The sequence below is a fragment of the Polyodon spathula genome, chromosome 51 (assembly GCF_017654505.1).
Source record: "Polyodon spathula isolate WHYD16114869_AA chromosome 51, ASM1765450v1, whole genome shotgun sequence".
Taxonomy (NCBI): Eukaryota; Metazoa; Chordata; class Actinopteri; order Acipenseriformes; family Polyodontidae; genus Polyodon; species Polyodon spathula.
The window spans coordinates 239,582-264,581 of NC_054584.1; the positions used below are offsets into that span (position 1 = coordinate 239,582).

General features: G+C 53.4%; 2 protein-coding genes across 2 annotated transcripts in view; one reads left to right on the plus strand and one right to left on the minus strand.

Annotated features, from left to right (window-relative positions):
- LOC121306923 overlaps window positions 1-3,431 on the plus strand; it is a 10,579-nt gene extending 7,148 nt beyond the window's left edge. Inside the window, exons 9-10 of the mRNA XM_041238949.1 lie at window positions 322-1,192; window positions 3,266-3,431. Of these exons, the coding sequence (XP_041094883.1) occupies window positions 322-1,192; window positions 3,266-3,431 (1,037 nt within the window). The remainder of the gene's footprint in view (window positions 1-321; window positions 1,193-3,265) is intronic.
- A 1,988-nt stretch (window positions 3,432-5,419) lies between these two features.
- On the minus strand, window positions 5,420-24,994 carry ash1l (ash1 (absent, small, or homeotic)-like (Drosophila)). The gene is made up of 18 exons (XM_041238872.1): window positions 24,958-24,994; window positions 24,698-24,844; window positions 24,503-24,611; window positions 23,547-23,708; window positions 22,573-22,700; window positions 22,203-22,366; window positions 20,754-20,906; window positions 20,315-20,369; window positions 19,963-20,095; window positions 19,541-19,804; window positions 14,678-14,764; window positions 14,308-14,398; window positions 13,391-13,529; window positions 13,067-13,239; window positions 12,300-12,466; window positions 8,100-8,140; window positions 7,458-7,870; window positions 5,420-6,675 (listed from the first exon to the last, which is right to left on the minus strand). The coding sequence occupies exons 2-18, from the start codon at window positions 24,835-24,837 to the stop codon at window positions 6,581-6,583; spliced, it is 2,514 nt and encodes an 837-aa protein (XP_041094806.1). The 5' UTR covers window positions 24,838-24,844; window positions 24,958-24,994; the 3' UTR covers window positions 5,420-6,580.
- Between the last annotated feature and the right edge of the window lie 6 nt (window positions 24,995-25,000).

Sequence of the window (25,000 nt, forward strand, 5' to 3'; positions counted from 1 at the left end):
ATTATTATTATTGTATTATTATTATTATTATTATTATTATTATTATTATTATTATTATTATTATTTATTATTATTATTATTATTGTTATTATTATTATTTATTATTATTGTTGTTGTTATTATTGTTATTATTGTTATTATTATTGTTATTATTATTATTGTTATTATTATTATTATTGTTTAGGAGGTGTCATCTTGTGTAGTTTTTGAGGGAAGTGGAGAATGGGTTTCTCTGCTATAATTAGAGACCCTGTCTGCTTGTTGAAAATGATGTCACAACTTTGGTCTCTTGATTGACTCCCTCTTGTCTCCGCCCCCCAGACGTGCTGACGGCTCACTACAGCCCCGCCTCCTTCCTGCGCCTCACTTCCTGTCAGCCTCTCTTTGAGGAGCTGTTGCTGCTGCTGCAGCCCCTCTCTATCCTGACCTTTCACCTCGACCTGCTATTCGAACACCACCACCTCCTGCCGGCCAATCAGGAAAGCTGCAGAGCCAGCTCGGCCAATCAGATCCCCAGGGGGTCAGCCTCAGCCAATCGGGGGCCAGATGGAAAGGGAACAGCCAATCAGGACAGCCCTGGTTTAGCGAATGGAAATGAGCCCATCGATCAGGGGCCAAAACTCGGCACAGCCAATCCAGCACCTGGAGGTGGGGCCGGTCCAACCAATCAGAAGCCAGCTAGCAGGAAAGAGGCAGGTAGCAGCGGCCCAGCCAATCAGAGTGTGCTTTTTCCTGTGGAGTGGGAGCTGGGAGGAGCGCCCCCTGGTGCTGGGAGGCCCCTGTCACAGCAGGCAGGGCAAGCTCTTCAGAGCGGCTGGAAGCAGATAGTGCAGTGGGGGGGCGGGCTGGGACAGAACTGGGCTGGACCGGACCAGGCCAGCAGAACCAAGGCTGGGGAGGGAGAGGGGAGCTGGTGGGACAAGCTCATCCAGAACCCCTGGGTCTCTCTCTCCCCCCACACACAGACACAGAACTGGGGCAAGGACCCCTGGAGCTGCACTGAGACACAGTCAGGCACCTCGCCAGACACCTGCGGCACGGACGCAGAGGCCACGCCCCCCGGCGGGTCAGGAGCGGGTCAGAGGGCGCCGGCGGGGTCGGAGGTGAAAGGGGCTCAGTTCTGGATGCTCGGCAGACTTTTCGGAGCTTCGCTGGGGGACAGAAAGCCAGCGACACAGGAGCAGAAACTGCGGTGAGAGAGAGACAGAGAGAGACTCGCTACTCCCACTGCACAGCAGTGTGATCCAGTCCTGCTTTCACTGGGAGTTTAATAATGAGACTCCTGCTGCACAGCAGTGTGATCCAGTCCTGCTTTCACTAGGAGTTTAATAATGAGACTCCCGCTGCACAGCAGTGTGATCCAGTCCTGCTTTCACTAGGAGTTTAATAATGAGACTCCCGCTGCACAGCAGTGTGATCCAGTCCTGCTTTCACTGGGAGTTTAATAATGAGACTCCTGCTGCACAGCAGTGTGATCCAGTCCTGCTTTCACTAGGAGTTTAATAATGAGACTCCCGCTGCACAGCAGTGTGATCCAGTCCTGCTTTCACTAGGAGTTTAATAATGAGACTCCCGCTGCACAGCAGTGTGATCCAGTCCTGCTTTCACTAGGAGTTTAATAATGAGACTCCCGCTGCACAGCAGTGTGATCCAGTCCTGGTTTCACTAGGAGTTTAATAATCAGACACACCTGAGCTTGTTCCCTAGACACACTGGGGCTGATCAAGCTGCTAGTGATACCTGGACTGGGTGACACTGCTGTGCAATAGGAGTCTGATTCCCATCCCTGCTCTAGCTGTCTAAATGTCCCACTGCTACCACCAAATATACTGTAGCTGTCTTCTGTCTACCACTTATATATCACAGCTGTCTCTCTCTGTCCCACTAGCCGTCCATCCAGCTGGCTTTCTCCGAGCGCTTCGTGCTTGGTACAGCTCTCAGAATCACGGCTCAACACTGCAGCTCTGGACACAAGTTTAGCAGTTCGGACTGGCGCCGCAGCCCAGCGAGGAGGAGAGGGGTCCGGACCAGAGACCAGCCCGAAGCGAACCAACGCACAGAACCCCTTGTTACATATTGAATTGCACCCCCTCTATATAGAATGAACTCCCTCAGCTTCATAGAGTCCAGTGAAAGCTGCTGAATAATGTTCCCTTGTTCTCATATTGAATTGCACCCCCTCTATATAGAATGAACTCCCTCAGCTTCATAGAGTCCAGTGAAAGCTGCTGAATAAGTTTTGCATATTGAATTGCACCCCCTCTATATAGAATGAACTCTCAGCTTCATAGAGTCCAGAATGCTGAATAATGTTCCCTTGTTAACATATTGAATTGCACCCCCTCTATATAGAATGAACTCCCTCAGTTCATAGTCCATTGAAAGCTGCTGAATAATGTTCCCTTGTTCTCATATTGAATTGCACCCCCTCTATATAGAATGAACTCCCTCAGCTTCATAGAGTCCAGTGAAAGCTGCTGAATAATGTTCCCTTGTTAACATATTGAATTGCACCCCCTCTATATAGAATGAACTCCCTCAGCTTCATAGAGTCCAGTGAAAGCTGCTGAATAATGTTCCCTTGTTAACATATTGAATTGCACCCCCTCTATATAGAATGAACTCCCTCAGCTTCATAGAGTCCAGTGAAAGCTGCTGAATAATGTTCCCTTGTTCTCATATTGAATTGCACCCCCTCTATATAGAATGAACTCCCTCAGCTTCATAGAGTCCAGTGAAAGCTGCTGAATAATGTTCCCTTGTTAACATATTGAATTGCACCCCCTCTATATAGAATGAACTCCCTCAGCTTCATAGAGTCCAGTGAAAGCTGCTGAATAATGTTCCCTTGTTAACATATTGAATTGCACCCCCTCTATATAGAATGAACTCCCTCAGCTTCATAGAGTCCAGTGAAAGCTGCTGAATAATGTTCCCTTGTTCTCATATTGAATTGCACCCCCTCTATATAGAATGAACTCCCTCAGCTTCATAGAGTCCAGTGAAAGCTGCTGAATAATGTTCCCTTGTTCTCATATTGAATTGCACCCCCTCTATATAGAATGAACTCCCTCAGCTTCATAGAGTCCAGTGAAAGCTGCTGAATAATGTTTGCCCTGGCGGTATAGCCGTTCTCTGTAAACTATATATTTGTGTTACTTCTTTGCGTTGAGCACATTTCTTTCTGTTGTCGGGGTTCTCCAGTGGGGGGGGGGGGGGGGGGGGGGTACAGAGTGGGTGTTAATGCTTGTCTCGTTACCCACAGGGCCGTGCGCACGCTGTGCGATTACCAGGGCTCGGGGGCGGAGCTTAGCTTTAGGAAAGGGGAGGAGCTTCCCCTGGTGGGGGCCGTGGACGAGGAGTGCATCCGTTGTCGTCAAGGAGACCGCGAGGGGCTAGTTCCCATTGGCTTCGCCTCCCTGATCATGTGACGTGGGTCCTGTAGAGCAATGCCGTTGTGTGCGTATAGAGAGAGAGAGAGAGTGGCAGCCTTCTTATATCTAACGCTTCAGTGGATCACCTGCTATTTAAAGAGTGTAGACCTGGCTGCCAGAGACAGCCCTGCTTGTGTTACAGCTGTGGAGAATGAGGCTGCTGCTGTAAATACTAATAAACACCAACCTGCTCAGAAGAGAGGCTCCAGTCATTGCTTTCTGAGTGTGTCTGTGTGTGTCTGTGTGTGTCTGTGTGGAGTGTGTGTGTGTGTCTGTGTGTGTGTGTGTGTGTGTGTGTCTGTGTGGAGTGTGTGTGTGTGTGTGTCTGTGTGTGTCTGTGTGATGAAAACAGTGATGCAGTACCACTCCCTGAACACTGGGTGGCAACAGACTCTTATTTGCACCAACAGCATTACCACCGACCCCTCCCTTTAAAGGAGCGCTGCCCATCTTTAAAATCCATTCTCTCGCCTCTTATTAGCTTTATTAACAGGATCACTGACCCCTCCCTTTAAAGGAGCGCTGACCATCTTTAAAATCCATTCTCTCACCTCTTATTAGCTTTATTAACAGGATCACTGACCCCTCCCTTTAAAGGAGCGCTGACCATCTTTAAAATCCATTCTCTCACCTCTTATTAGCTTTATTAACAGGATCACTGACCCCTCCCTTTAAAGGAGCGCTGACCATCTTTAAAATCCATTCTCTCACCTCTTATTAGCTTTATTAACAGGATCACTGACCCCTCCCTTTAAAGGAGCGCTGCCCATCTTTAAAATCCATTCTCTCACCTCTTATTAGCTTTATTAACAGGATCACTGACCCCTCCCTTTACAGGAGCGCTGACCATCTTTAAAATCCATTCTCTCACCTCTTATTAGCTTTATTAACAGGATCGCGGGCCCCTCTCTAAACTCTAATGCCTCTCACATTGTGTTTCTCTTCCACTGTGTCATTTCTTCAGAGTGAAAGATCGTGTTTCTATGATTTACTGTCTATTTTTAATACTAATATTTTCTTGCATAACTCTTGCTCTTGTATTTGCCCTGGGGGTATCTCTTTATTATTAGTCACACCCCCCCCCAGGGTATACAATAATAAGCAGGCCCTGGAGCTAAGAGTGACGCCGCAGTCCTGTAGCTATGGCAACAGGGCGCCTGGATACCACAGTGCTCGTCGCCATGGACACAGGGCTCCCAGCTTCCAGGCTGGCTGGGCTTGTTGCCATAGCGACAGAGGCAGGGGAAGAAGAGCAGACAACCAATCAATCTGTGACCTTGAATACCAGAATTCTGGTGTCGATTATTACATTTTTTTTGGTCTAATATATATATATATATATAGCCTAATAATGTATAAAAATATATATTATATATATATATATATATATATATATATATATTACAAAGTTTGCACACGCACGTCACCCCCCCCCCCCCCCCCCCAAAAAAAAAAAAAAATAATAAATAAATAAGCGTTTGTCAACTTCTTCATGGAGATGCTACCCTAAAACTATCTACCTACCTACCTACCTACCTATCTATCTGTCTGTCTGTCTATCTGTCGGTCTATCTCTATATCTGTCTGTCTGTCTATCTATCTATCTATAATTAATAAACACACAAGGAGTTGTAAAAGAGCCCCCCCCCCTACTTCGTTTCTTCCCCCGCTTGGTCCCGGGGGCGCAGGCGCGGTTCTTGCGATTCCCACGTGGTTTTATTTTCTTGGGTTTGTTTTCAGTTTTTTTTGTAAGCAGTTACATCCCATGTTAAAATCCGTAATGCATCATTTACAAAGATTACACTTAAAAAAAAAAACAACAACAAAAGAATCGTCTATTTCTGAGATCGGATCTCATCGTGTGCGTGTGCGTGTGCGTGTGCGTGTGCGTGTGTGAAAGGGACTCTGTTATTTCAGCAGTATCAGCTGCACTCCGCTCACACGGCCCGGTTCGGGCAGCGCTCGGAAGGAGGCTCACAATCGACTCGCAGTTCAGAACCACGGTAGTGCTGGGCTGGCTTTATTAAAAACAAACACACAACTGATACAATAAAAACAAACAAAAACACACAACCGATACAATAAAATAAAAACAAAAACCATTTCAGAATCGAAAATCAAAATATAATAATAATAATAATAATCCTAAAATTTGATCGTCTAAAATAATACCAGTTCTTCCAACAGCACTGCATTCTCTACACTAGTGTTAGGAGTCGTTTCGTTGGGTTGTCCTGCTGTTTGAAAGCATGTGCTGAATTCCTTCAGTTTAGTGTTTGACGCGTCTCTCTGAGAAACGCCATCGCCCGCCTCTGCAGAAATCTCAGAGCGCTTCACTCTCTCTCTCTCTCTCTGCAAAAAAACCCACTTGGGTTTGCAGGTATCAGTTATAAAACAATGTGTGTGTGTGTCTGTATATACACACACGCATTCATCTTTGTAGACTGTGAGTATTTTTTCAAATTATGCAGTAGCTGTAACAAATTATATATATATATTTTTTACAAAAAAAACAAGTTTAAAATAATAACAACAGAGAAGGTAACAATTATAACTGCAGCCACAATAATAATAATAATAATAATAATAATAATAATAATAATAATAATAATATCATCAATATCAACACTGGTAATAATAATCTGAACATTATTGTAACACAGAGAGAGTTTCACTAGATAAAGCGCCGTGCTCTCCCTTGTATGAACAACATTCCTCTCTACAGAGAGCTGGCCCGTCTCTGCTCTGCGCCGGGAGTCTCATTCCCAGCTCTGCATCACTGGCATTATTATTACAAGCAGGCTTGTTTCGGTGGCTGTTTGTCAGTCTCCAGCACCTTCACACAATGGTGACATCAGCTTTAAAAGGTCCGCCGTCACAGAAATCACACGCACACGCCTTCCCGTGTGACAGAGAGAGAAGGGGGCGTGGGCTGGTGGCAGCGACCGTAGCCCACGCTTCAAACCCGGGCTTGGAGAGTCTCTCTCTCTCTCTCTCTCTCTCTCTCTCTCTGTTTGTTTTCTCCTCTCGTTCCCTCGCGTTCGTTCCGATTCCCGGCCCGCCGCTTCGGGTTCCTGTCAGGCCCGCTCCCTTTTGCGGTGACCTCACTTCCTGTAGCTGGCTCCGCCCCCTCCCCCGCAGTGACCTCACTTCCTGTAGCTGGCTCCGTCTCCTATTCCCAGAGTTCTCCTGCGCAGCTTCCGAGCCGAGCCTTCCTCCAGCAGATAGGTGACATCAATCACTGAGAGACAGGGAGGGGATTAAAACACTAACACAGTGAAAGACCCGAGACACAGTGTGGAGAGCGGAGCTCTCTCTCCTGTACCGCCGGAGCGCTCTGCAGCGTGGGGAGCGGAGCTCTCTCTCCTGTACCGCCGGAGCGCTCTGCAGCGTGGGGAGCGGAGCTCTCTCTCCTGTACCGCCGGAGCGCTCTGCAGCGCGGGGAGCGGAGCTCTCTCTCCTGTACCGCCGGAGCGCTCTGCGGCGCGGGGAGCGGAGCTCTCTCTCCTGTACCGCCGGAGCGCTCTGCGGCGCGGGGAGCGGAGCTCTCTCTCCTGTACCGCCGGAGCGCTCTGCGGCGTGGGGAGCGGAGCTCTCTCTCCTGTACCGCCGGAGCGCTCTGCGGCGTGGGGAGCGGAGCTCTCTCTCCTGTACCGCCGGAGCGCTCTGCGGCGTGGGGAGCGGAGCTCTCTCTCCTGTACCGCCAGAGCGCTCTGCAGCGCGGGGAGCGGAGCTCTCTCTCCTGTACCGCCGGAGCGCTCTGCGGCGCGGGGAGCGGAGCTCTCTCTCCTGTACCGCCGGAGCGCTCTGCGGCGCGGGGAGCGGAGCTCTCTCTCCTGTACCGCCGGAGCGCTCTGCGGCGTGGGGAGCGGAGCTCTCTCTCCTGTACCGCCAGAGCGCTCTGCGGCGTGGGGAGCGGAGCTCTCTTTCTCTTGCCTGTTGAATCTCTACAGTCATTTGCTGTTTGTTCTGCAGACTCCCTCTCCCTCTCCCTCTCCCTCTCCCTCTCCCTCTCCCTCTCACCATTCTTCCCTGGGATCCTGTCCAGCAGGTGAAGCAGTATCTTGTTCAGCCGCTCTCTCTGAGCTCCCCTCCTTTCACTGGAGGGTCCGAGCTCCAGTAGGGGGGCCTCCCTCTCTCCTTCCTCCTCCTCCTCCTCCTCCTCCTCTGGCCGCCGCTCCCTCTCTTCCTCCTTCTCTTCCTCAGCTCCTAGCTGCTGTTCCTGTCTGGGAGGGCGCTCTCTCTCCCTCTCCCTCTCTCTTTCGCTCCCCCTCTCTGTCTCTGCCTCACCCCCGGCCATCACTGTCTCCTCGGGCCTGGGCCTTGCCTCGCCCCCCGGCCCCACCTCGTCCAGCGCTGGTGGGGGCTCCTCCTCACACGCTCCCCCCGCGGTCTCCTTGCACCCCAGTTTGGGTCTCTCGCTTTTCCACGATGATCTGAGAGAGAGAGAGAGAGAGATAGGGGTAAAGAGAGAGATACAGAGAGGGAGACGCACAATTAACTGAACCGCTGAATGTTACAAACACTTTGTGAAATGTTAATAATCAAAAGCAGGGTGCGTCCAACCCCCCCCCCCCCCCCCCCCCCAAAAAAAAAAAAAAAAAAATACTAAAAATCTGAGATCCAAACAGACAGGAATAAAAGCAGCGTAGTGAAGCCGCTCACCTTCCTCCATTGCGCTTGTAGTTGTCCGGAACGTAGTGAGGCTGGAAAGAGGAGGGAGAGGGAAGTTATTATAGAGGTGTGCTGTACAAGTGTACAGGTGTGTTGTACAGGTGTGTATTGCATAGTTGTGTATTGTACAGGGGTGTGTTGTTCAGGGGTGTGTTGTTCAGGGGTGTGTTGTTCAGGGGTGTGTTGTGTAGGTGTGTTGTGCAGGTGTGTTGTTCAGGGGTGTGTTGTTCAGGGGTGTGTTGTGCAGGTGTGTGTTGTTCAGGGGTGTGTTGTTCAGGTGGGTGTTGTTCAGGGGTGTGTTGTTCAGGGGTGTGTTGTGCAGGTGTGTGTTGTTCAGGTGTGTGTTGTTCAGGTGTGTTGTTCAGGTGTGTGTTGTTCAGGGGTGTGTTGTGCAGGTGTGTGTGTTCAGGTGAGTGTTGTTCAGGTGGGTGTTGTGCAGGTGTGTGTTGTTCAGGTGTGTGTTGTTCAGGGGTGTGTTGTTCAGGTGTGTGTTGTGCAGGGGTGTGTTGTTCAGGTGGGTGTTGTTCAGGTGGTGTGTTGTTCAGGTGTGTGTTGTTCAGGTGTGTGTTGTTCAGGGGTGTTGTGTTGTTCAGGGGGTGTTGTTCAGGTGTGTTGTTCAGGTGTTGTTGTTCAGGGGTGTGTTGTGCAGGTGTGTTGTTCAGGGGTGTTTGTTCAGGGGTGTGTTGTGTGTGTTGTTCAGGTGTGTGTTGTTCAGGTGTGTGTTGTTCAGGGGTGTGTTGTTCAGGTGTGTGTTGTTCAGGGGTGTGTTGTTCAGGTGTGTGTTGTTCAGGGGTGTGTTGTTCAGGGGTGTTGTTCAGGGGTGTGTTGTTCAGGGGTGTGTTGTTCAGGTGTGTGTTGTTCAGGTGTGTGTTGTGCAGGTGTGTTGTTCAGGTGGGTGTTGTTCAGGGGGTGTGTTGTTCAGGGGTGTGTTGTGGGGGTGTGTTGTTCAGGTGTGTGTTGTTCAGGTGGGTGTTGTTCAGGGGTGTGTTGTTCAGGGGTGTGTTGTTCAGGGGTGTGTTGTTCAGGGGTGTGTTGTGTGTGTTGTTCAGGTGTGTGTTGTTCAGGGGTGTGTTGTTCAGGTGTGTGTTGTTCAGGTGTGTGTTGTTCAGGTGTGTGTGTTCAGGTGTGTGTTGTTCAGGTGGGTGTTGTGCAGGTGTGTTGTTGTTCAGGTGTGTGTTGTTCAGGTGTGTGTTGTTCAGGTGGGTGTTGTTCAGGGGAGTGTTGTTCAGGTGGGTGTTGTTCAGGGGTGTTTGTTCAGGGGTGTGTTGTTCAGGGGTGTGTTGTGCAGGTGTGTTGTTCAGGTGTGTGTTGTTCAGGGGGTGTGTTGTTCAGGGGTGTGTTGTTCAGGTGTGTGTTGTTCAGGGGTGTGTTGTTCAGGGGTGTGTTGTTCAGGGGTGTGTTGTGGGGGGGTGTGTTGTGGGGGTGTGTTGTTCAGGGTGTGTTGTTCAGGTGTGTTGTGGTGTGTTGTTCAGGTGTGTGTTGTTCAGGTGGGTGTTGTTCAGGGGTGTGTTGTTCAGGTGGTGTGTTGTTCAGGGGTGTTTGTGGGGGTGTGTTGTTCAGGGGTGTGTTGTTCAGGGGTGTGTGTTGTTCAGGGGTGTGTTGTTGGTGTCAGGTGTGTGTTGTGCAGGTGTGTTGTTCAGGGGTGTGTTGTTCAGGTGTGTGTTGTTCAGGGGTGTGTTGTTGTTCAGGGGTGTGTTGTGCAGGTGTGTTGTGCAGGTGTGTTGTTCAGGGGTGTGTTGTTCAGGGGTGTGTTGTTCAGGTGTGTGTTGTGCAGGTGTGTGTTCAGGTGTGTGTTGTTCAGGGGTGTGTTGTGTGTGTTGTGGGGGTGTGTTGTTCAGGGGTGTGTTGTTCAGGTGTGTGTTGTGCAGGTGTGTGTTGTTCAGGTGTGTTGTTCAGGGGTGTGTTGTTCAGGGGTGTGTTGTGCAGGTGTGTTGTTCAGGGGTGTGTTGTTCAGGGGTGTGTTGTGCAGGTGTGTTGTTCAGGGGTGTGTTGTTCAGGGGTGTGTTGTTCAGGGGTGTGTTGTTCAGGGGTGTGTTGTTCAGGTGTGTGTTGTTCAGGGGTGTGTTGTTCAGGTGTGTTGTTCAGGGGTGTGTTGTTCAGGGGTGTGTTGTTCAGGGGTGTGTTGTTCAGGTGTGTGTTGTGCAGGGGTGTGTTGTTCAGGGGTGTGTTGTTCAGGTGTGTGTTGTGTGTTGTGCAGGTGTGTGTTGTTCAGGTGTGTGTTGTGCAGGTGTGTTGTTCAGGTGAGTGTTGTTCAGGGGTGTGTTGTGCAGGTGTGTGTTGTGCAGGTGTGTTGTTCAGGTGTGTTGTTCAGGTGTGTGTTGTGCAGGTGTGTTGTTCAGGTGTGTGTTGTTCAGGGGTGTGTTGTTCAGGGGTGTGTTGTGCAGGGGTGTGTTGTTCAGGGGTGTGTTGTTCAGGGGTGTGTTGTGCAGGTGTGTGTTGTTCAGGGGTGTGTTGTTCAGGGGTGTGTTGTGCAGGTGTGTTTGTTCAGGTGTGTGTTGTTCAGGTGGGTGTTGTTCAGGTGTGTTGTTCAGGGGTGTGTTGTTCAGGGGTGTGTTGTTCAGGGGTGTGTTGTGCAGGGGTGTGTTGTTCAGGTGTGTGTTGTGCAGGTGTGTGTTGTTCAGGTGTGTGTTGTTCAGGTGGTGTGTTGTGCAGGTGTGTTGTGCAGGGGTGTGTTGTTCAGGGGTGTGTTGTCAGGGGTGTGTTGTTGGGGTGTGTTGTTCAGGGGTGTTGTTCAGGGGTGTTGTTCAGGTGTGTGTTGTTCAGGGGTGTGTGTTGTGTGTTGTGCAGGTGTTGTGTGTTGTTCAGGGGTGTGTTGTTGTGTGTGTTGTTCAGGTGTGTGTTGTTCAGGGGTGTGTTGTTCAGGTGTGTTGTGCAGGTGTGTTGTTCAGGTGTGTGTTGTTCAGGGGTGTGTTTGTGGGGGTGTGTTGTGTGTGTTGTTCAGGGGTGTGTTGTTCAGGGGTGTGTTGTTCAGGGGTGTGTTGTTCAGGGTGTGTTGTGCAGGTGTGTTGTTCAGGTGTGTGTTGTTCAGGTGTGTTGTTGTGGGGTGTGTGTTGTTCAGGGTGTGTTGTTCAGGGGTGTGTTGTTCAGGGGTGTGTTGTTCAGGGGTGTGTTGTGCAGGTGTGTTGTGCAGGTGTGTTGTTCAGGGGTGTGTTGTTCAGGGGTGTGTTGTTCAGGTGTGTGTTGTTCAGGTGTGTTGTTCAGGTGTGTTGTTCAGGTGTGTGTTGTTCAGGGGTGTGTTGTGCAGGTGTGTGTTGTGCAGGTGTGTGTTGTTCAGGGGTGTGTTGTGCAGGTGTGTTGTTCAGGGGTGTGTTGTTCAGGGGTGTGTTGTGCAGGGGTGTGTTGTTCAGGGGTGTGTTGTTCAGGGGTGTGTTGTTCAGGGGTGTGTTGTGGGGGGTGTGTTGTTCAGGGGGTGTGTTGTGGGGGTGTGTTGTGCAGGGGTGTGTTGTTCAGGGTGTGTTGTTCAGGGGTGTGTTGTTCAGGGGTGTGTTGTTCAGGTGTGTGTTGTGCAGGTGTGTTGTGTTGTTCAGGGGTGTGTTGTTCAGGGGTGTGTTGTGTTGTTGTTCAGGTGTGTGTTGTTCAGGTGTGTGTTGTTCAGGTGTGTGTTGTTCAGGGGTGTGTTGTTCAGGTGTGTTGTTCAGGGGTGTGTTGTGCAGGTGTGTTGTTCAGGGGTGTGTTGTTCAGGTGGGTGTTGTGTTGTGCAGGTGTGTTGTGCAGGGGTGTTGTGCAGGGGTGTGTTGTGCAGGGGTGTGTTGTTCAGGGGTGTGTTGTTCAGGTGTGTGTTGTTCAGGGGTGTGTTGTGCAGGTGTGTGTTCAGGGGGTGTGTTGTGCAGGGGTGTTTGTTCAGGGGTGTGTGGTGTTGGGGGTGTGTTGTGCAGGGGTGTTGTTCAGGGGTGTGTTGTTCAGGTGTGTGTTGTGCAGGTGTGTTGTTCAGGGGTGTGTTGTTCAGGTGGGTGTTGTGCAGGTGTGTTGTGCAGGTGTGTTGTGCAGGGGTGTTGTTCAGGGGTGTGTTGTGCAGGTGTGCTGTTGTGCAGGTGTGTTGTTCAGGGGTGTGTTGTGCAGGGGTGTGTTGTTCAGGGGTGTTGTTCAGGGGTGTGTTGTGCAGGTGTGTTGTGCAGGGGTGTGTTGTGCAGGTGTGTTGTGCAGGTGTGTTGTTCAGGGGTGTGTTGTGCAGGTGGGTGTTGTGTCTCTTACTGAGAAGTCCCTCTTGGGCGCCAGTCTCTTGGGGAAGTGGTTGAATGCGTAGGACTTGGTGCAGACGGGGTAGCGGTTGCGGTGGATCTTGTAGAAGAGGTGAGCGGACTTGTCGAGCCGGTAATCACAGATATACACGTCCTGCTCCTTCACTCCCTTGGGCCGGCCTGAGAGACGCACACAATCACACACAGGGGGAGTCACACACGCACCCTCGCCTGGGCAATACCTGTACACAGGTGTGTACAGCTGTGCATTGTACAAGTGTATTGTACAGGTGTATTGTATGGGTGTAGCTTTTGTAGTCGGTGTACAGGTGTATACAGGTGTATTGTATTATACAGTACAGGTCTATTGTACAGTACAGGTCTATTGTACAGTACAGGTGTATACAGGTGTATTGTTCAGTACAGGTGCAGCCTCACCCTTGCAGTAGGTGTCCAGGTGTATACAGGTGTATTCTACAGTACAGGTGTATACAGGTGTATTGTACAGTACAGGTGTATACAGGTGTATTGTTCAGTACAGGTGTATACAGGTGTATTGTACAGTACAGGTGTATACAGGTATATTGTTCAGTACAGGTGCAGCCTCACCCTTGCAGTAGGTGTCCAGGTGTATACAGGTGTATTCTACAGTACAGGTGTATACAGGTGTATTGTACAGTACAGGTGTATACAGGTGTATTGTTCAGTACAGGTGTATACAGGTGTATTGTACAGTACAGGTGTATACAGGTATATTGTTCAGTACAGGTGCAGCCTCACCCTTGCAGTAGGTGTACAGGTCGAGCATGCAGCAGGTCCCCACCACAGCCTCCAGAGGGATGATCTCGTAGAGTGGCACGCGGAACAGCTCGTTGTGGTAGAAACGCCGCGACGGAGAGTGGTGCGTCTCGTGGGGGCGGAAATAATGGTGTCCAAAAGCAAAGCGCTCCCCCCTGAGACGGAGAGAGAGAGAGATGGGAGGGGAGAGAGACATGAGTCAGTCACAGGGAGGGCACCTTCCATAAAGGATATCCCCCTCACTACCCCTCACTCACTTCTTTTTCTTCCAGTTTCTCCCCCCTCCCCTCTCTCCCCCTCACTCACTTCTCGTTCTTCCACAGTTTCTCGATGCGGAAGATGTCCAGTTTGTCCCGGTCGAGGTGTGAGAGGAGTCGGTAGGACTGGCGGACTGGCTGCCCGTCGGGAGCGCGCCGGCTGTCCCTCATGAGATACACGCAGTCCCCTGCACAGAGACACACACAGGGGCAGCTGAGCAGGGCCGTTACACAGGTGTGTTACACTGAGCAGGTGTATTGTGCAGGTGTGTGTTGTGCAGGTGTACTGTTCAGGTGTGTGTTGTAAAAGTGTGTACTGTTCAGGTGTGTGTTGTAAAGGTGTGTACTGTACAGGTGTGTGTTGTACAGGGGTGTGTTGTACAGGTATACTGTTCAGGTGTGTGTTGTACAGGTGTGTATTGTGCAGGTGTGTATTGTGCAGGTGTGTGTTGTGCAGGTGTGTATGGTGTGTGTGTTGTGCAGGTGTGTATTGTGCAGGTGTGTGTTGTGCAGGTGTGTGTTGTGCAGGTGTGTGTTGTACAGGTGTGTGTTGTACAGGTGTGTGTTGTACAGGTGTGTGTTGTGCAAGTGTGTACTGTACAGGGGTGTGTTGTTCAGGGGTGTGTTGTACAGGGGTGTACTGTTCAGGGGTGTGTTGTGTGGGTGTGTACTGTACAGGTGTGTGTTGTACAGGTGTGTGTTGTACAGGTATACTGTTCAGGTGTGTGTTGTACAGGTGTGTGTTGTACAGGTGTGTATTGTGCAGGTGTGTGTTGTACAGGTGTGTGTTGTGCAGGTGTGTATGGTGCAGGTGTGTATGGTGCAGGTGTACTGTTCAGGTATGTGTTGTACAGGCGTGTATTGTGCAGGTGTGTTGTGCTCGTAGTGTTTTTGGGTGGGGTGCAGGTGTATTGTACCTGTGCAGTAGGTGTTCAGGTGTGTTGTTTGGAGGAGGGGGGTACGTACCCTGGTGCAGCAGCAGCCTGTCCCGCAGCAGGCAGATGTGGTAAACGAAGCCGGGCTGAGCGTAGCTGGGCTGGGGGATCATGGGCACCTCCTGGTACAGCACCCCAAAAACAGAACAGAAACCCACTGATCACAACCTGACCCCAAAACACACGAGGCAACAACATCCAGGACTACTGCTGGAAAACAAGAACTCACTGGAGGAGAGGAGAGAGGGGGAGAGAGAGAGAGAGAGAGAGGAGAGAGGGGGAGAGAGGAGAGAGAGGAGTGAGGAGGAGGAGAGGGGAGGAGAGGGGGAGAGAGGAGGAGAGAGGGGGAGAGGGGAAGGAGGTCAGGGGAGAGGAGATGAGGAGGAGGGGGGGTCAGTTACCTTGTCGACCGGTCGAGGGTCGCACTGCTCACACAGATAGTGACCAACGTCTGCATTCACCCCCATACAGTCACAATGCTGCCACACCTGCAGAGAGAGAGAGAGAGAATGAGATGGAGGGAGGGAGAGAGACAGAGAGAAAGTGAGAGGGAGAGAGAGAGACAGACAGAGAGAGAAACTGAAAGGGAGAGAGAGGAGAGGAGAGAGGGAGAAGAGGGGTGGAGGCAAAGCAAGGCTGCTCCACACACTGCTGTCACTGCCAACCCCCTCTCCTCCTCTCTCTCTCCCCCCCCCCCCCCCATCCTCTCGAGAGGAGGACATCCCATAATAAAATTTCCATTAGTTTATACGGATTCGGAACATTAACCCCTCTCTTCTCCCACATATCCTAAGCCTCTCCTCTCTCCCCCTCTCCTCGCACTTCTCACACTGTCCCCCCCTCCCCCCAGAGGAGAGGCGGGGGAGGGAGAGGAGAGTGAAATGGGAGGTGAAATATTTTCGGGAGGGTTAGGGCACGGTAGAGTCAGAGACCTCCAGTCGGGGAGGAGGAGGAGAGAGGGGGGAGTGTCGGTGGTTACGTGAAGAGCCTTAGTAGAGTGTGACATAGTAGTCCCTCTCCTCTCTCCCCCCTCACCATGCACTTCTCACACTCATCAGCCCCTCCTCCCTCTCTCCCCCTCACCATGCACTTCTCACACTGTATCACTGTATCATCAGCCCCTCCTCTCTCCCCCTCACCATGCACTTCTCACACTGTATCATCAGCCCCTCCTCTCCTCTCTCCCCCTCACCATGCACTTCTCACACTGTATCATCAGCCCCTCCTCTCCTCTCTCCCCCTCACCATGCACTTCTCGCACTGTATCATCAGCCCCTCCCTCGTGAAGAGTGTGACATCATCAGTAGTCTGGGAGGAGAGAGAGAAGAGACAAGTCGGGGAGGAGAGTAGAGAGGGGGGACACTGGTACGTGAAGAGTGTGACATAGTAGTGACATCTAGTCCCCCATCACCGACTTCTCACACTGTATCATCAGCCCCTCCTCTCCTCTCTCCCCCAGTTGGTACGGAAGCCACACTGTATCATCAGCCCCTCCTCTCCTCTCTCCCCCTCACCATGCACTTCTCACACTGTATCATCAGCCCCTCCTCTCCTCTCTCCCCCCTCACCATGCACTTAGGGTGTAGTGGTACACTGTGACATAGTAGTCGGGAGAGGGGAGGAAGGAGGAGGGAGGGGGAGACACAGTGCGGGGTGGGGTGGGGGGGGGGGGGGCTCCCCCTCACGTACCTACGTGAAGAGTCGGGGAGGAAGACATCCTGGTACACCATGCACTTCTCACACTGTATCATCAGCCCCTCCTCTCCTCTCTCCCCCTCACCATGCACTTCTCACACTGTATCATCAGCCCCTCCTCTCCTCTCTCCCCCTCACCATGCACTTCTCACACTGTATCATCAGCCCCTCCTCTCCTCTCTCCCCCTCACCATGCACTTCTCACACTGTATCATCAGCCCCTCCTCTCCTCTCTCCCCCCCACCATGCACAGAGGAGGAAGAGGGGGAGTGGTTACCGGAAGATGTGACATTGGAGTGAGGGATAGAGGAGGCCAGAGTCACATGCCATAGTAGTCATCAGCCAGGGAGGGAGATTGCTCTATACCCGTGAAGAGTGGACATAGTAGGGGAGTGGAGAGGAGAGAGTGGGACTCCTCTCTCCCCCTCTCACCAGGGGGGAGAGAGAGAGAGTACTTCTGGAAGAGCACATGTGATAGGTTCATAGTGACGAGCGTCGACATGTAGTACCCTCCTCTCCTCTCTCCCCCCCCCTCACCATGCACTTCTCACACTGTATCATCAGCCCCTCCTCTCCTCTCTCCCCCTCACCATGCACTTCTCACACTGTATCATCAGCCCCTCCTCTCCTCTCTCCCCCTCACCACGCACTTCTCACACTGTATCATCAGCCCCTCCTCTCCTCTCTCTCTCTCCCCCTCACCATGCACTTCTCACACTGTATCATCAGCCCCTCCTCTCCTCTCTCCCCCTCACCATGCACTTCTCACACTGTATCATCAGCCCCTCCTCTCCTCTCTCCCCCCTCACCATGCACTTCTCACACTGTATCATCAGCCCCTCCTCTCCTCTCTCCCCCTCACTGCAGTGGTATCATCATCCCCTCCTCCTGCCTGGCTCCCATTCACCATGAGTTCTGACAATGTATCATCAGTACTCTCCCTCTCGGCACCAGCGTGAAGAGTTGTCCACCACTGGATCATAGTACCTAGGGAGAGAGGGGGAGTGGCAACATACGTGAAGCAGTGTGACATAGTAGTAGGGAGGAGAAGGAATGAGGGGGAGTGGTACGGTGATGAGTGTGCACATAGTAGTATCAGCACCATCCTCTCCTCTCTCCCCCTCACTTCTCTCACTGTATCATCAGCCCCTCCTCTCCTCTCTCCCCCTCACCATGCACTTCTCGCACTGTATCATCAGCCCCTCCTCTCCTCTCTCCCCCTCACCATGCACTTCTCACACTGTATCATCAGCCCCTCCTCTCTCCTCTCTCCCCCTCACCATGCACTTCTCACACTGTATCATCAGCCCCTCCTCTCCTCTCTCCCCCTCACCATGCACTTCTCGCACTGTATCATCAGCCCCTCCTCTCCTCTCTCCCCCCTCACCATGCACTTCTCGCACTGTATCATCAGCCCCTCCTCTCCTCTCTCCCCCTCACCATGCACTTCTCTCTCCTCAGCAGACTTTTTGGAGTAGGGGGAGTGGTTCGTGAAGGCGTGACAATCTGAGAGTCTCGGGTAGGAGCAGGAGAGTCGTGAAGAGCGTGGACCAGTGTCCCCCTCCTCTCCTCTCTCCCCCCCACCATGCACTTCTCACACTGTATCATCAGCCCCTCCTCTCCTCTCTCCCCCTCACCATGCACTTCTCACACTGTATCATCAGCCCCTCCTCTCCTCTCTCCCCCTCACCATGCACTTCTCACACTGTATCATCAGCCCCTCCTCTCCTCTCTCCCCCTCACCATGCACTTCTCACACTGTATCATCAGCCCCTCCTCTCCTCTCTCCCCCTCACCATGCACTTCTCACACTGTATCATCAGCCCCTCCTCTCCTCTCTCCCCCTCACCATGCACTTCTCACACTGTATCATCAGCCCCTCCTCTCCTCTCTCCCCCTCTCACCATGCACTTCTCACACTGTATCATCAGCCCCTCCTCTCCTCTCTCCCCCTCACCATGCACTTCTCACACTGTATCATCAGCCCCTCCTCTCCTCTCTCCCCCTCACCATGCACTTCTCACACTGTATCATCAGCCCCTCCTCTCCTCTCTCCCCCTCACCATGCACTTCTCACACTGTATCATCAGCCCCTCCTCTCCTCTCTCCCCCTCACCATGCACTTCTCACACTGTATCATCAGCCCCTCCTCTCCTCTCTCCCCCTCACCATGCACTTCTCGCACTGTATCATCAGCCCCTCCTCTCCTCTCTCCCCCTCACCATGCACTTCTCACACTGTATCATCAGCCCCTCCTCTCCTCTCTCCCCCCTCACCATGCACTTCTCACACTGTATCATCAGCCCCTCCTCTCCTCTCTCCCCCCTCACCATGCACTTCTCACACTGTATCATCAGCCCCTCCTCTCCTCTCTCCCCCTCACCATGCACTTCTCACACTGTATCATCAGCCCCTCCTCTCCTCTCTCCCCCTCCCCCCTCACCATGCACTTCTCACACTGTATCATCAGCCCCTCCTCTCCTCTCTCCCCCCTCACCATGCACTTCTCACACTGTATCATCAGCCCCTCCTCTCCTCTCTCCCCCTCACCATGCACTTCTCACACTGTATCACAGCCCCTCCTCTCCTCTCTCCCCCTCTCCACTGTACACTCATCAGCCCCTCCTCTCCTCTCTCCCCCCTCACCATGCACTTCTCACACTGTATCATCAGCCCCTCCTCTCCTCTCTCCCCCTCACCATGCACTTCTCACACTGTATCATCAGCCCCTCCTCTCCTCTCTCCCCCTCACCATGCACTTCTCACACTGTATCATCAGCCCCTCCTCTCCCCCCCCCCCCCAGGAGGGGAGTCCTCTCCCCATACGTGACTTACGGCAGTGTGACATAGTGTTAGAGTGAACATCAGTAGTCCTCGGGGAGGGAGAGGACCATGCAGGAGGGGGGGGTGGTACGTGAAGAGTGTGACATAGTAGTCGGTATCAGACAGAGAGAAGAGGGGAGTGGTACGTAAGGAGCGAGAGGAAACGGAGTGGTCATCAAGAGCTGACATCGAGGAGAGAGGGGAGCTGGGTACGTGAAGAGTGTGAGTCAGCGGCCTCATCAGCCCCTCCTCTCCTCTCTCCCCCTCACCATGCACTTCTCGCACTGTATCATCAGCCCCTCCTCTCCTCTCTCCCCCTCACCATGCACTTCTCACACTGTATCATCAGCCCCTCCTCTCCTCTCTCCCCCTCACCATGCACTTCTCACACTGTATCATCAGCCCCTCCTCTCCTCTCTCCCCCTCACCATGCACTTCTCACACTGTATCATCAGCCCCTCCTCTCCTCTCTCCCCTTCACCATGCACTTCTCACACTGTATCATCAGCCCCTCCTCTCCTCTCTCCCCCTCACCATGCACTTCTCGCACTGTATCATCAGCCCCTCCTCTCCTCTCTCCCCCTCACCATGCACTTCTCACACTGTATCATCAGCCCCTCCTCTCCTCTCTCCCCCTCACCATGCACTTCTCACACTGTATCATCAGCCCCTCCTCTCCTCTCTCCCCCTCACCATGCACTTCTCACACTGTATCATCAGCCCCTCCTCTCCTCTCTCCCCCTCACCATGCACTTCTCGCACTGTATCATCAGCCCCTCATCCTTGAACAATCCACAGATGCAGCGGATGATGTCATCATCGTCTCGGTCGTGTGAGGAGGAGGAGGAGGGGTCCTTCTCGCAGAGCGAGGCCTCGCTGCCGTCCGCTTCGCTGCCCGTCTCGCCCACTATCTCGTCGATCTGCACGGCGGCCTCATGGCGGGCGCTGTAATACGCCTTCCGCAGTCGAGACACGCCGCGGCCTGCCGGGGACCTCCGACCGTAGTACCGCTGAGGGGGGGGAGAGGGGAGGGGGGCTTCAAACCATCTGCACTGTATCTCAATAATGAGAGGAGAGGTGGAGGAGATGAGGAGAGGAGAGAGGGGGAGAGGGAGGAGAGGAGGAGGGGTCACTCCTCTCTCCACAACCCCCCCCCCCCCCCTGCGTCCTCTGCGTTTCTGAACACTTTCAGCATGTCTGTGTCGAAGGCCTCCACTGTCTTGTAGAATCCGGTCAGGATCTGCTTCTCGATCGTCAGGAGATCCAGTGGATCTGTGATCTTCTCATAGTAATCCCGATTCCTGCGGGACACGCGCACAGGGACAGGGACAGGGACAGGGACAGGGCTGGGATTGAGTCCTGGTATCCCAATTCAACCACCAATATACTGCAGCTCTCCTCTATAAAATCAGCTAAAAACAACCTCCTTCAACCAACAACTAGCTACCTATCTACAGGGGTGAGAAAAACAATAATATAATAATAATAATAATAATAAGTTTTATTTTAAAGATTCTTACTTCTTTCTGGAGGGCAGACTGAGTAGTGGGGTGGCGAGAATCTGGTTGGTGGAATCTGTGGAGAGAGAGAGAGAGAACAAACATTTTAATATTAGGTCCCGAGGGGGGGGAGGGAGGGAGGGGGGGGGTGGGGGTGGGAGAGGGGGAGACCACACCTCCTCTTCCCTATCCCCTCTGAGGGGGGGAGGTCCTCCCCCTCCCCCCCCTCACCCCTACCTCCCTCCTCCCCCCTCCCCTCCCTCCCTCCCTCCCAGGGACCCCCCATCCTCCTGAGGGGGGGAGGGGGGGAGGGAGGGAGGGAAGGGGAGGGGGGGAAGGGGGTGGGAGGGGAGGGGGAGGGAAGGGGGGGAGGGGACCCTCCCCTCACCCCTAGCCCCCTCCCCCCCCCCCCCTCCCCCCCCCCCCTCCCCCCCCCTCCCTCCCCCTCCCCTCCCCTCACCCTTGTAGGAGGTGATCATGTCGCAGATCTCTTTGAAGATCTGGGCCAGTCTGGCTGTCCTCGCCACCTCTGTGTTCTCTTGCGCTGCTGCGAGCCGACGAGTGCGTACGGAGCGTGAGGTCTGCAGCGCCGAGAACTGAGTCAGGAACACGTCTGAGAGAGAGAGAGGGAGGGAGAGACGCGTCACGCAGCACGCCAGGAACCCACGAGACACGCCGAGTCTGCTACACAGCTCACAGGACTGCCAGAGTGTGCAGGGAGCTGAGAGAGGGAGGGAGAGACGCGTCACGCAGCACGCCAGGAACCCACGAGACACGCCGAGTCTGCTACACAGCTCACAGGACTGCCAGAGTGTGCAGGGAGCTGAGAGAGGGAGGGAGAGACGCGTCACGCAGCACGCCAGGAACCCACGAGACACGCCGAGTCTGCTACACAGCTCACAGGACTGCCAGAGTGTGCAGGGAGCTGAGAGAGGGAGGGAGAGACGCGTCACGCAGCACGCCAGGAACCCACGAGACACGCCGAGTCTGCTACACAGCTCACAGGACTGCCAGAGTGTGCAGGGAGCTGAGAGAGGGAGGGAGAGACGCGTCACGCAGCACGCCAGGAACCCACGAGACACGCCGAGTCTGCTACACAGCTCACAGGACTGCCAGAGTGTGCAGGGAGCTGAGAGAGGGAGGGAGAGACGCGTCACGCAGCACGCCAGGAACCCACGAGACACGCCGAGTCTGCTACACAGCTCACAGGACTGCCAGAGTGTGCAGGGAGCTGAGAGAGGGAGGGAGAGACGCGTCACGCAGCACGCCAGGAACCCACGAGACACGCCGAGTCTGCTACACAGCTCACAGGACTGCCAGAGTGTGCAGGGAGCTGAGAGAGGGAGGGAGAGACGCGTCACGCAGCACGCCAGGAACCCACGAGACACGCCGAGTCTGCTACACAGCTCACAGGACTGCCAGAGTGTGCAGGGAGCTGAGAGAGGGAGGGAGAGACGCGTCACGCAGCACGCCAGGAACCCACGAGACACGCCGAGTCTGCTACACAGCTCACAGGACTGCCAGAGTGTGCAGGGAGCTGAGAGAGGGAGGGAGAGACGCGTCACGCAGCACGCCAGGAACCCACGAGACACGCCGAGTCTGCTACACAGCTCACAGGACTGCCAGAGTGTGCAGGGAGCTGCAACCCTAAACACAACCACACCGCTCTCTCCCTCTCCCCTCTCTCCTCCCTCCCCTCCTTTCCTCTCTATCCTCTCTCCCCTCTCCTCCTCCCTGATTGCTCTCCCTCTCCCCTCTCTCTCCCATCTTCTTTCCTCTCTCCTCTGTCCCATCTCCCCTCTCCTTTCCTCTACCCTCTCTCCTCTCTTCTCCTCCCCTCCCTCCTCTTTCCCCTCTCCTTTCCTCCCTCCTCCCTCCTCCCTCCTCTCTCCTCCCCTCCTCTCTCTACCTGATTTGATGGTGCCGTTGTCCTGGATCATGCTGCTCCAGCGTGGATAGAGGCACTGGCTCTCTGGACCCCGGCTGTCCGGTGCGTGTTTCACCTCCTCCTGTTTCTGTCGGATTCGCTCCCAGTTCCGAACCAGGAACACGTGGTGCTTCAGGACGAAATTCCTGAGAGAGGGAAGAGGGGAGAGAGGAGGCGAGTAGAGGAAGAGGTGAGGGGAGAGAGAGGAGAAGAGGAGAGGAGGAGAGAGGGGGGAAGAGGAGAGAATGTGTGAAACACAGAAGTCTTCTCAACAGAGCTCTCACAAACATGTGTAACCTCTAATCTGCTAGAGTAGACCGCTACGCTAACGAGCTCCCCCCCCGACTCTCACCTCTCGCGGGACGACATCGGCTTCATCAGCTGCTGGGAGGAGGAGGAGGAGGAGGAGGAGGCGGCAGAAGAGGAAGGCTTGCTGCCATTTCCACTCTCGCTGCATGGATCAACCGGGACCTGTCCTCTCTGAGACGGGACGGGACAGGGAGACAACATTCACACACATGAGGCATAGCTTTAGAAGACAAATGAATCAGCTTTACAGAAAGAGGTTCAGATCCATCTCTCACCCCCTCCATCTCTCCATCTCTCACTGCCCCCTCCATCTCTCCATCTCAACCCCTCCATCTCTCACTGCCCCCTCCATCTCTCCATCTCAACCCCTCCATCTCTCACTGCCCCTTCCATCTCTCACTGCCCCCCTCCATCTCTCCATCTCACCCCCTCCATCTCTCCATCTCAACCCCTCCATCTCTCACTGCCCCCTCCATCTCTCACTGCCCCCTCCATCTCTCCATCTCTCACTGCCCCTCCACCTCTCCCTCTCAACCCCTCCATCTCTCACTGCCCCCTCCATCTCTCACTGCCCCCTCCATCTCTCCATCTCAACCCCTCCATCTCTCCATCTCAACCCCTCCATCTCTCACTGCCCCCTCCATCTCTCCATCTCTCACTGCCCCCTCCATCTCTCACTCAACCCCTCCATCTCTCACTGCCCCCTCCATCTCTCACTGCCCCCTCCATCTCTCCATCTCAACCCCTCCATCTCTCACTGCCCCCTCCATCTCTCCATCTCTCACTGCCCCCTCCATCTCTCACTCCCTCCATCTCTCCTCTCCTCTCTCTCCCTCTCCCTCTCTCTCCTCTCCTCCCTCTCCCTCTCCTCTCCTCTCTCTCTCTCCCCTCTCTCTCTCCCTCTCCCTCCTCTCCTCTCCTCTCCCTCTCCTCCCTCTCTCTCCTCTCCTCTCTCTCCCCTCTCCTCTCCTCCCCTCTCCTCTCCTCCCCTCTCTCTCTCCTCTCCCCCTCTCTTACCCGTTTCTTCAGCCTGTGTTTATTCTTGCGTTTCTCTTTCAATCGTCCTGGTTTGCGATGAGCGCCCCCATTTAGGGGGGTCTTGCCAGGTAGCCCATTGACTCGCTGGCTTTTCCCACCGATGATCCCCCGACACAGCTCCGCCCCGCACTGACAGATCTGCTGCGAGTGGGGGGAGGAGACGACACAAACAAACCGGCCGGTCAAGCAAGCACGCCACCCACAGCATTGCAACACAGCAGATCCTGATACTGATGAGATCCAGCCCTCTGAAATGTCTTTATAATATACAGCACTAGACCCTGATATTGATGAGATCCAGCCCTCTGAAATGTCTTTATAATATACAGCACTAGACCCTGATATTGATGAGATCCAGCCCTCTGAAATGTCTTTATAATATACAGCACTAGACCCTGATATTGATGAGACCCAGCCCTCTGAAATGTCTTTATAATATACAGCACTAGACCCTGATATTGATGAGAAATGTCCAGCCCTCTGAAATGTCTTTATAATATACAGCACTAGACCCTGATATTGATGAGATCCAGCCCTCTGAAATGTCTTTATAATATACAGCACTAGACCCTGATATTGATGAGATCCAGCCCTCTGAAATGTCTTTATAATATACAGCACTAGACCCTGATATTGATGAGACACAGCCCTCTGAAATGTCTGTATAATATACAGCACTAGACCCTGATATTGATGAGACACAGCCCTCTGAAATGTCTGTATAATATACAGCACTAGACCCTGATATTGATGAGACCCAGCCCTCTGAAATGTCTTTATAATATACAGCACTACACCCCGATATTGATGAGTCAGGAGGTGACGGGTTCTGGCTGGTGCGAGTCGGGTCAGGAGGTGACGGGTTCTGGCTGGTGCGAGTCGGGTCAGGGGGTGACGGGTTCTGGCTGGTGTGAGTCAGAGGTGACGGGTTCTACCTGCTTCTCCATGTTGAAGGAGTGGAAGTTGTAATCATAGCTGAGCTCAGTGCCGCTGTCCATGTCCTTCAGAGCAAAGAGACCGATCCGATACACACCGTTCACAGACCTGAGAGAGGAGGAGGAGGAGGGAGAGATTAGAGGCGCGGGTGGAGGGGGGGGGAGCCCACCCCCCACACCCCCCCCAGGGATCACCATTTCTGCATCTCACAGTTGGGGTCGCAGCTGTGGTTGATGAAGCGGGCCTCGTTGCCCATGCGGTAGCTGTCGATGACCATGCCGCTGTGCAGGTTCAGGCAGTAGTGATCGTTGTGAGTGTGATACTGCTCAATCATACGACTCCTGGGGGGGGAAACAAGCACTGGAATGAGTCTGTATCTCCCTGTGTGTCTCTCTCTCTCTCTCTCTCTCTCTGTGTCTCTGTGTGCGTGTGTCCTCGCCTCTCTCTCTCTCACCTGAACTCCTGCTCGCTCACCACCTCGCCCAGGTACTCGATGA